This window comes from Papaver somniferum, chromosome 3, assembly GCF_003573695.1.
Source record: "Papaver somniferum cultivar HN1 chromosome 3, ASM357369v1, whole genome shotgun sequence".
Taxonomy (NCBI): domain Eukaryota; kingdom Viridiplantae; phylum Streptophyta; class Magnoliopsida; order Ranunculales; family Papaveraceae; genus Papaver; species Papaver somniferum.
In genome coordinates this window covers 217,812,576-217,823,901 of record NC_039360.1, presented here as the reverse complement: position 1 = coordinate 217,823,901, position 11,326 = coordinate 217,812,576, and the positions used below count along the sequence as shown (strand labels likewise).

The following is an 11,326-nucleotide window of genomic DNA, read 5'->3' as shown; positions in this document are numbered from 1 at the left end:
TCTTTTGTTCCGTCTGAATGGCCAATATTATTGTTAGTCTTGCTGAGAACCTTCCTCAGATATCTTGCCCTTCATTATGCTTTTAAATTTGTAACTGTGCAATAACCCTGGGTGTCTGGAGCAGTGGATACACAATTGAAGATGGTTTTGAATGTGTGGTGTTGTTCTGAAAGGCTGAGACCTCAAAGTTTAGGGGTTCTTTAGATCTGGGTAGCCGTAAAAACGCCCTGAACTTAAGCATGATATGAAGTATATGGTTATTTTCTGATTGCGCTGTACACATGTATTTATTTGATCACTTGGGCAGAAAACCACATTTCACGTGGAAGAAGGTACTCAGATAGATCCGTCGAAAATACTTTCTATCTACCAGTATTCTTTCTACACGAAAATATATACACTGCCTAAGCGTCACAAAAGTATTGGTCTACGATATTTGGAATGGGACCATCGGGCCCCAAAAGGTTCCCCATTCCATGTAGGTTTAGATGCATGCCACATAGTCGTTAACGTCGGAATCTTCTTATAAGTTTTTATGATTGGATGTATGCCTGTGATGATTCTCCCTTTACAACTTTAACTGGAGGCATTGTGGACATTCCTTGTTAATCTGCAAGTATGAGATAGTGCACGGTATTTTTAACACACGTCAATAGATTCCTCTTGTTTGAGAAAATGTACTCTGCTAGGTTTTGGTGGATTGCAACTTAGCTGGACGCGTCACAAGTACTAATAATGTACTTAATACTAACACTAATGTGTGGGACTTCGTTAATGTCATCCTACGACAATTCCACCACAAAGCCGAAAGTGCATTTGGCCTTGTGATCATCAAGCAGTAGTTCCAACTTAAAACACTATATATCAACATATATCTGGGGAAGACATTAAGCTAGAATTGTGATTACTACTAATACCTAACTTATTATTGGATAAAATTTAGTTCTCAAAGACACTTATGAGTGTTCATATATAGTTAAGGCAGCAGGAAATTTAATTCCATATCTGTTGGTTCATTAAGAACGGCTGTAATCGCATACACCAGCTGACAGTTGAGCTAGTCTTCAGTTTTGGTGTATTAATTTATGCCATCATTACATGCAGTACTCTTGAGAGATGATATCACAAACGTCATATATCCATCCTCTCCACTAGTCAAATATCATATTCATGGCAGAAACTTGTTTGTTTGCAGCTGACTCGGCGTCTGAATCTGAGTCAATTCATGACTCGGACCGAGTCAGCAGTCAGACCGTTTGTTTTTCATTTTGAGTCAGATCTGACTCAGACATAACCCCTGACTCGGACTCATTTGAGTCAGGTAACAAAATATCCCTGTCTCATGGGACCAAACCACTGACTCACTTATTTCCGAGTCAGATGAGTCAGATCTGACTCAAAATAAACATATCGACTCAGATCCAGATGAGTCAGGTGATTTCACTCAGATCCAGATGATTCAGATCCAGACGACTCAGATGAATCAGGAGTAACCAAACATGGTGTAAGGGATCTGATAAGACTCTTGATAAGTCCAACTTAGTATTAATTAGTATATATACGTATGTTCAAGCTTGTCTCAAAATCATCCAATCAGTAAACTCAAAAGGAGCTATGGTCGCGGAATAAGGAATTAGTGGAACTCCAACTTGTAAATAGTGACGGAGTTTAAGTTAGGTGAAAAAGTAAAAATCTTTTCCGACCACTAAACCCCACTTGACTCATGCAGATATCATCTCCACTACTTCTACGTACAACAATTCATAACCTCTCTTTTGTTTCTTTTCATCAATCACTAATTCACCATCTGTTGTGGTATCTGGTTCACAGTGACAAAATAAGTAAGAAATCCCATCAATCTTTGTACATTTGGCCATTCCGCTGCTACATCACCTAATTTTGGGATGAAACAAAACATTTTCTTAACTTTATGTTATAGTATTCCATTTCTTTGTTTTACTTATTAAGGAGTAAGGTTGTCCGAGGGTCATTTCTCATGTCAGGTTTCCCACCCAGAGCCGGGCCTGAGGGTGTACAGGAGGTGTGACGCACAGGGCTCTTCTCAGCCCAAAGCCTTTTTTCAAGTTTAGAAATTAAGACCAGTCGTTACATATTTACATTCATCTCTAACGTACGTGTTCACTTAGGTCTTCTTTCTATTCTTATTTCTTCCTTCCTATCTAAAGGGAAAATTTTCTTAAAAATCTCCAAACTTTTCTCAAACAAAACCTAACCAAAGCAACCCCTACTCTTATCTTCTGTTCGATAACAAATCGACTATAAGACTAAGCAACCACTATAACTCAGTGATGTATGCTAACAATCAACACCCTCCTCCCTCCTCTTTCAAGGATTCATTTTCTCATTGCTATACATTTTCTCATTGCTATTCGAAATTGTCAGGAAAAAAAGGTTTTGAACGTAAAAAGGCCCTGCGATAAAGTTCGTACAGGGCCCTAATACGCATAGGATCTGGCTCTGTTCCCACCTTAAGTTTCTATTTGTTTCTTTCATCCAGCTGCATGTAAAATATGCCAGAGAAGTGAAGGGTGGCGTAAGCCATGGTCTGATGCTCGTGTTATACATCCTTTGCAGTATTCTCGGGGTTGTTCGTTTACTCAGCACTTAACATTCATCACGTAATTTTTATTTTCTTACCCAACAGACCTCGTGCTGATCCAACGGTTTCGCATATTAATACGAACCCTACTACAGATTCTACTAAGGTATGACCAGCGGTTTTGCCATCATGATCCAGCGGTTTCACTTTAGGTTTATCATGTTATGGTTCTTTTTTCCCTAAAAAGAGCTAAGCGGTGATAGTTGTTTTGGTTTGACCAATCTCTATATATAACACGTAAGAATGGTTACTTATCTGCATTGAATTTTACCTCTCTTGTGTCGTATTGTTATGGTCGATGATGAGATAGAAACACTGGTTCATTCTAACCAACAGTGAAGTAAATCATGCAGAACATGCGAGTACAATGGTCTTTAATTACACTGGATGTATGCCGGTGATTATTATCTCTTTACAACTGTAACTAACTAGAGGCATTGGGAGGTTTTGGATTATAACTTGGCTGGGTGCGCCACAAGTACTAATAATGTACTTAATACTATCTATTTAACGTGTGGGACTTAATTCGTTAATGTAATCCTAGTACAATTCCATTTCCAATAATTTCTTTTTCCACCACAAAACCGAAAGTGCATGTGGCCTTGTGATCATCAAGCAGTAGTTCCAACTTAAAAACACTAAATCAACATATTTTTGTGGAAGACAATCTAGTATGGTGATTAGTACGAATACCTAACTTATCACTGAATACAAATTTAGTTCTGAGAAACACTTATGAGTGTGCATATATTATTAGTATACCCTTTGTTCAAGGCAGCAGCAGGCATTTCAATCACGTTGGATTGGTTGATCGATAATTTTATATCTGTTGGATCATTAAGAACGGCTGATATCATACAGCAGTTGACAGTTGAGCTAGTCTTCAGTTTTGGTGTATTAATTTATGGCATCATTACATGCAGTATTCTTAAGATGATATCACAAACCTCAAATACCCTCCACTGGTCGCATATCTTATTCATGGCAGAACCTAACTAAGAGGTGATAAGAATCTTGATAAGACCAACTTAGTATACTTATGTTCAAGCTTGTCTCAGAATCATCCAATCAGAAACTCAAAAAGGAGCCAAGGTGGCGGAACAAGGAATTAGTGGAACTCCAACTTGTAAACGAAGATCGAGTTCAAAGTTCGGTGAAAAAAGTAAAAGATCTTTCCCGACCCCACTTGACTCGTGCAGATATCATCTCCACTACTGCTGCGTACTAGAATTCATAACCTCTCTTTTGTTTCTTTTCATCAATCACTAATTCACCATCTGTTGTGGTATCTGGTTCATAGTGACAAAATAAGTAGTAAATCCCATCAATCTTTGTGCATTTGGCCATTCCGCTACTACATCACCCAATTTGGGATGCCACAAAACATTTTCTTAACTTTATTTTATATTATTTCATTTCTTTGTTTTACTTACTGGAATATGATCCGTGTACCTGAAAATACTCAGCATGGCAGCACCTGCAGGAACCCAAAGCCTGGTACAACCCGTTGCAATACTTGCAGACATTTTTCTCAATAACTTCCATTCCAGATTTTTATGTTGGTTTCACCTATTTGCAACCCACATTTTCCCTATTTACCACCCCTATCAAAATATCAAAAATAATTTTACTTTTTAATTTTATTTTCCGTACTTACCACCTATAACAGTCAAACTAAATTTGACAACCAACCTTGTATTTCTTTTTCTTCATCTTCATTAACCCCCTTCTTCATCTATAAAAATCTTAAATTACATTGGCATTTTCAAATGACTGAATTCAACGTAAATGTCCTTATGGATCTGGACAAAACAAATTCAAACACCCGACATTTTGATTGTTCACGAACATACCTTCCATTATCATAGCAGATAAAATGAAAACCGGTAAAGATTGTAAGTTTACGAATACACAATAAATGCAGGAAACCATCAAGTATGAGCAAGAACATGATTCATATGTTTAATGAATATCAAATAGATTGATTGTGACGCACAACATTATTCATATGGTGTATGAATAAAAAGAATAGTTCCACTAAGCTGATACATCTTATCACCCATAAACTGATTTACCTAGCCACTGCGAAAGTCAATGTGGATGAACAAAATGTCCATTGAACTTGTACCTTTCTTCATTCGGTATCCCAAATATCTTCAAGATATTGTCCTTGCAGCCATAACACATTTTCCTGTCGGAGTGAGAAATAACTTGAGTTCAATGATAACAACTTATGTCACACTATTTCCCTGATAAACTACCAAAAAGTTTCACTTTTGAGTCATTTTTATCACGGCCATGATGCCGTATTAAAAGCTCATTCGAATTTTCCACTTCCAAGCATTTAAATGCTTGTGAATTTTCCCGATTACTCTGTGATGGAGTCTTCACCCCATATTTCTTGATGCCGTGGGTTCCATGACACTCAAAGTTTGCACTTGTTCAATGTCAACGTACTATTTGTTTTTTGTTTTTTTTTTATGTTATATAACCGAGTTTTGTTCATTTTTCAAATACACATGACTGGGACCAAATAACACCTTAACCCATTAGTATAGGAGAAAGTCCACACTGTGTCCGTTCAGTCATAATTTCCACGTAATTTTGAAGTGAATAATCTACGATTTACCTCTATCAACCTGTTAAGAAGAAAATAAAATATTAAAGAACATTAGTTCTATCAAATTTGAATTGTTAGTTAAGTAACTTACAAATGAGTGTTAGTATTACTCTTTTCCACAGATTCAAGTATTATTACTCCATCTTTTGCTGATATATGGGTCAATGCAAAGCTAGTGGTTGATTATCAACCAATGCAAATCTCTATTGATGCACAAAGAAACCAATCAACCAATACAACCCTGACGACCCCATGAAAACTCCCACAAATTTACTCTTACAATTAAGTAATATAACATATTTTCATGATTCATGCTAGCTACGATTCAATTTGAAAATAGTAACATCATGTATTTGGCATTTTTACTTTCGAAATAGATCCAAAACTTTATGATTTGTAAGACTTCCAAATTCTTTTAACACAGGAACCAAACAAAAGTTTCATAGCTAATCACCAGTCCTCAACTGCAACTTCCAACCTTTTTACAACAGAAACCAAAAGTTCTCCCAAAAATGATTTAGAATCCCTAAAACCTTGATCCTCCAAACGGACCAAACCCACACGCAAAAATTAAACCATTCTTTTGATAAAACCCACCAAAAAAAAAAAACTTAAAATCGGTGGTTAAGGAAGACGATAGTGAGCCTGAAGAAGAAAAATTACTTATGTCGATTATGAAAAATCATCAATTTTCAGTTGACAAACGGAAAAATATAAGAAAAATCAATAACCTGATCAACATAGAGGCTTCCAGTACATGCTTTTTGAAGACTGGTATTATCAGTTGAAGCTGCTACATAGACTCGCATTGTAAACTTGTCCTTTTGAAACACACACGGATGAGATTACATACAGATAGTCAAGATGATGATGACATTGATGAGAAAGAAGAAAAACAGAAGAATTCAATTTTCCAGCAAAAACAAAACAAAAAAGATGATAATAGATTCATGAATTTACCCAACCTAGCACAGTAGCCTGATGATATATAGCTTTACAATCCGTTGCTAGCCTGCTGACGTTGATGAGATAAATATGAGACAAATTAAAATCCAAAAATCAGATTATACATCCATATTTCTGGCGGATATGATTAAACCAAAATTAGAGGTTAACTACAACTCATGAAACGAAATCAAAAATACAAAAAAAATACAGGGGTATGAGAGGAACCCGATGGATATCTGTAAGGGAAAAGAGAACAACAACAACACCAATTACCAATAACTTTTTCCGTGGAGAATCCGGAGATGATGTACTTGCCAGTGGGAATGGAACATGGAGAAGTTTATATACTTAAACATTTGATCGAGCGTTTCATAAATTATAGGGATTGATATGAATGAGGCATAATGGGGTGGTTAATGCCTTTGAACGGTGAGTTTGGATCCGGACAATAAATGGTTGCACAAATCAAGCTTTGACCGTTGAAATTTATGCTTGAATTACTCTCATACGTTGGATTAGAGGAGTAGAAGGTGTGTGCATTCTCAGCCGACATTTATCTCTTTCACTTTTTTACACTTTCAAATGAATGAGAGCCGTCAATCACTTATGTAGGTGAAAGCAGAGTCGCCCTTTGGTAAAAACACTTTTGGTTTAGTAAGATAGATTAAGGCATAAATTTGTCCGAGGGCCATTCTCATGTCAGGTCTCCCAAGTCCCACCTTTGGTTTGTTTCATCCAGCTGTCCGTAAAATGATTCACAGACGGAGAGTTTCGGACATTGTCCAAACCGGTTTTTCATGGGGGGTTTTTGGGTATGACATATGCCCTCCGGACTATTTTAGTCAAATGAATAAGATTTTGGGTTATTTGATTTTTGATATTCAGGTTTTGACCAAAAATTGATTTTGATCTAACATTTATCCGGTCTTTGCGTTTACCGCATTGACTCAGTTAAATCTTGACTTCTGTTTACTAATTATTAAAAAATTATAAATAAAATCTATTAGTTAACGACGTTAACGGTGCTGTCAATGACCAACTGATTCAATTATAGAATAGCTACCCTTGTAACCGATTCAATGATCCCATTACACAGAATTCAACTTCAGCCACAAACACAAACTAGATCTTAGCTGACCCCTTAATTCTCTCCTCAATCCAAATATAACATCAATCTCTAAAGTCCCATTGCAGTTGATGTTCGAAACCTCCTTCAGTTGAGCAGAAACTCCATAGCAATCTAATTCCATCTACAGTTGTCGAACTGGTGTATAGTATTTCTAAAACTTTCTCAGCTGCTCTCTCGAAAACCATCGTCACCATCACCGTTGTTTTTCTACCCTTTTTTTTTTGCCGCCGTTAATGGTGATGGATGGTATCAAATCTTTATTTTAGTCAATATGAATGTTTTTTCTTATTTATATGAACGATTTTTCTTATTGGATTTCAAATATCTCTATTTTACTGGTTGATGATAGTGGTGGAGGAGCGTATTGATTCTTCATTGCGTCAGTTGTTGTTGATGATGACGATAATAGAGGTGATGGTCGTCGTGGTGGTGGTGAAGGAGGGTATCAAATCTCTATTTTTTTATTAGAAGATGATGGTGGTGGTGATGGTGCTGGTGGAGGAAGATACCAGATTTATAATTATGGTGGTGGCGGAGGCGATGAAGGAGGTATGTATTTCAATTTATCACTATTTTTATTAGAAAATGATGGTGGTGGTGGTGATGTTGGAGGTGGAGGAAGATATCAGATCTATAATGATGGTGGCGGCGACGGCGATGAAGGAGGTATGTATTTCAATTTATCATTGTTTTTATCAGAAGATGATGGTGGTGGAGGAGGAAGATACCAGATCTATAATGATGGTGGTAGTGGCGGCGATGAAGGAGGCATGTATTTCAATCTATCACTATTCACCACTACTAAAGATACAACATCTATTATTCAACAATAGAAGTATTACATTACTATTGATGTTTTGTTTCATGGTCGAAAAATCTGTGGACTTCTTTTTTTATGGGATCAACTATCATTGTTGACGCTATTTTTATGGATCAACTACTATTGTTGAATGGGATCAACTCCTGTTGTTGACAGAATTTTCTATGGGATCCACTACTGAGTCCTATTGTTGACAACATTTCCTTTAATTAGTATAGTCATGTTTGTAGTTTAAATCATGTTTGTTAAAAAAAATAGCTTAATTTCTTGTTGGTTTTTGACTTTGTGTGTGTGTATTGTTGTTTGGCTGATGGTACTGGCTGTGTCTTTGGATTTTATAGATGTAAAGTTCTTTGAATGTGGAAGTTGTGGTGCAACGGTAGCATGACTGACTCCACGTCAGATGATGCGTGTTCGACTCACGCAAATTTCACTTCTTCCTATATGTCATTTCATTTTTTTTGTATCATAGATGGTTGTTGTAGAAATTCTTGTTACTCTTGTATTTCTTAAGGATATGTTAGTTTACAGGTTCCAGGTTTATTGGTTTTTACAGTAAACAAAATCATATAAATGCTGTCAACTCTAACTGTTGATCTCATTTTTTGTGGATCAACTTCCATTGTTGATCTCACTTAATGGGATCAACTTCAATTGTTGATCCCACTTAAAGGGGTCAACTTTGGTTGTTGACATTATAATCTGGAAACATTGATCCTGGGTTACACTATCAACTTTGGTTGTTGACTCCATTCACTGGGATCAACTTCGATTTTTAACGCAAAAAAAAATGAATATTAGTTAGTAAAGTTATTTTTGAATTTTTGATTTTTGGATCAACTTCAGTTGTTGACACCTAATTTTGGTGGCGGCAGTTGTGGCGGCAACGAGGATGGTAGCTACAACAGCGGTGACAACATCTTCAATGATGGTGGTGGTGGAATATTAGCGGTAGTGGTGGAATGTTGATGGTGGTTGTATCAAGCAGATGGTGGTGGTGGGGGCGGTAGTGCTGGTGGTGGCGAAATGGTGGTGGTGGTGGCTGTCAAGTATTAGAGAAAGAAATTTATAAAAGGGATAAGGTTTTTAAATGAAAATAATATTATAAGTGAGAGTATTAAGGTAATCTAGTTTTTAATGGATAAGGTTTTTAAATGATAGGGGTATATTTATTGTTGTATAAGGATATACTTGTTAGGTGTCAAAACCCATTAAGAAATGGTACATTATTTATATGTCCCTAATTTTGACACTCAATTAATATATCCTTATACAACAATAAATATATCCCTACTTTTTAATAGCATTATTCATTTAAAATTAGATTACCTTAATACTCTCACCCATATAATATTTTCCTTTATTTCAAAATGGAACAAATTTCTTCACCACCACCACTACCACTAGCACCACACCAACATTCAACTAACATTCCACCACCACCGTTCAACGACCACCACCTACCAACCGCCACCACCACTAATATTGCACCACCACCATTCCTCCACCACCACTAGTATCAACAGTAGTTGATCCAAATAAAAATAGAACCAACAGCAGAAGTTGATCCAATTTAGAGGATCAACAATGGTAATTGATCAAAAAAAAGATCAACAGTAGAAGTTTATCCAATTTAGGGGATCAACAATGGTAGTCGATCCCCTAAATTGGATAAACAATGAAAGTTGATCCATGCAAATGGAGTGAACTTGGCGTGAGTGGAACACGCGTCATCTGACATGGAGTCAGTCATGCTACCATTGCACCACAAGTTCAACATTGGAAGAAATTTACATAATTTAAACTACAAGCATGATTTAAAATATAAGCAACAATAGGATTTGAAAGGATCAACAACAGTAGTTGATCCCATAAAAAATTGGGTCAACAACAAGAGTTGATCCCATAAAAAATTGGGTCAACAACAATTGATCATCACCTGTAGCTTCATAAATAACAATAGCTTCATCTCCTTCATTGTAGTAGCCACCAACATCATCCTCTGCTTACTCCTAATTCAGCCGCAACAAACACCACTGCAACACACAGATTTACAACACCATTCAAAGCAACATTTATCACTGCCCTAACATTTATCTAATTGTGAATCTGCTCAACTGCACCCTAACATACATCTATTTATCTCTATATCCATTCTTACATTCATTAGCAGCAATTTAGCTGTACTAAACACAGACCCATTCTTCCATCAGCTACAGTTTTAGATCCACCAACAGAACCATCAACCACCATCTATGATTCATAGAAGCAACCGCCACTGTCTGCTCTGAAGCTTCAACACCAATTTGAACCATCTGAACCAATTGAGCAAATACCAAATCCTAAATAAAATCTCAATCTCGTTGGGTCTGATTTTGAAAATTAATCTTCAAAATCCCGAACCAGTTGGCAGCGACGAAAGTGTTGATAGTTGCAGAGCTAGTGACGATGAATATGGTGGTGGTGGGAGTCGTTTGGTTTGATTTGATTTTCAATCACAGAACTCTCTCTCTCAAATCTAATCAATCTCAAATCTAATTGATTCATGAATCAGGTGTAAATACGGAGATTTAGATAGTGACTAAGGAGGTGGTGGTGGTGGTTATGATGATGGTACTGGTGGTGTTGGTTTTGGTGGCGACGGAAATGGTAGTGGTGGCGGCATCGATGAAGATGCTATGTTGGTTTGTGTTTTTATCAGAAGTGGAGAAGAAGTTGAAGTATATAACACATAAAGGTTAAAAATGGATACTATGAAAAATACGATTTTAAATAAAATTTCAAGTATGCCACCAGGGATATTTGTGAAGATTGTTAGAGATATTTGTGAAGGCCCATCAGAAGTAGGGAAAATAATTCAATTTCCACCTTTTTTAACAACATGATTAGATCTTTCGGATCCAAGCGCATGCTTCTTATCAGCAGATTACATGGTAATTCCCATGTATCCTGCGTTCCACACTTGTTTAGGCGATGGAGACAGGGAGAACACACAAATATTGCTATCCAAGTGTTACTTTTTTTTTGAATTATTATGTTTGGTCTGATTGATCTGGTATTTTATTATTTTTTTAGTAACTCAATCACCCTACTCCATCCCGGCAGTGGTAAAAATTCGATGCAGGTGCCCCACAAAGTCACTTAGAGAAACATATAAGTTTTCAAATAAAATAAAAACAGAACATAGTG

At 36.6% G+C, this 11,326-nt stretch overlaps 1 protein-coding gene across 1 annotated transcript; it reads left to right on the top strand.

Moving 5' to 3' along the window:
- The first annotated feature begins 6,592 nt into the window (after positions 1 to 6,592).
- LOC113360666 (glycine-rich protein 2-like) lies at positions 6,593 to 9,106 on the top strand. Its single transcript, XM_026604152.1, has 5 exons — positions 6,593 to 6,617; positions 7,789 to 8,085; positions 8,479 to 8,516; positions 8,610 to 8,675; positions 8,984 to 9,106. The coding sequence occupies exons 1-5, from the start codon at positions 6,593 to 6,595 to the stop codon at positions 9,104 to 9,106; spliced, it is 549 nt and encodes a 182-aa protein (XP_026459937.1).
- The last annotated feature ends 2,220 nt before the right edge of the window (positions 9,107 to 11,326 follow it).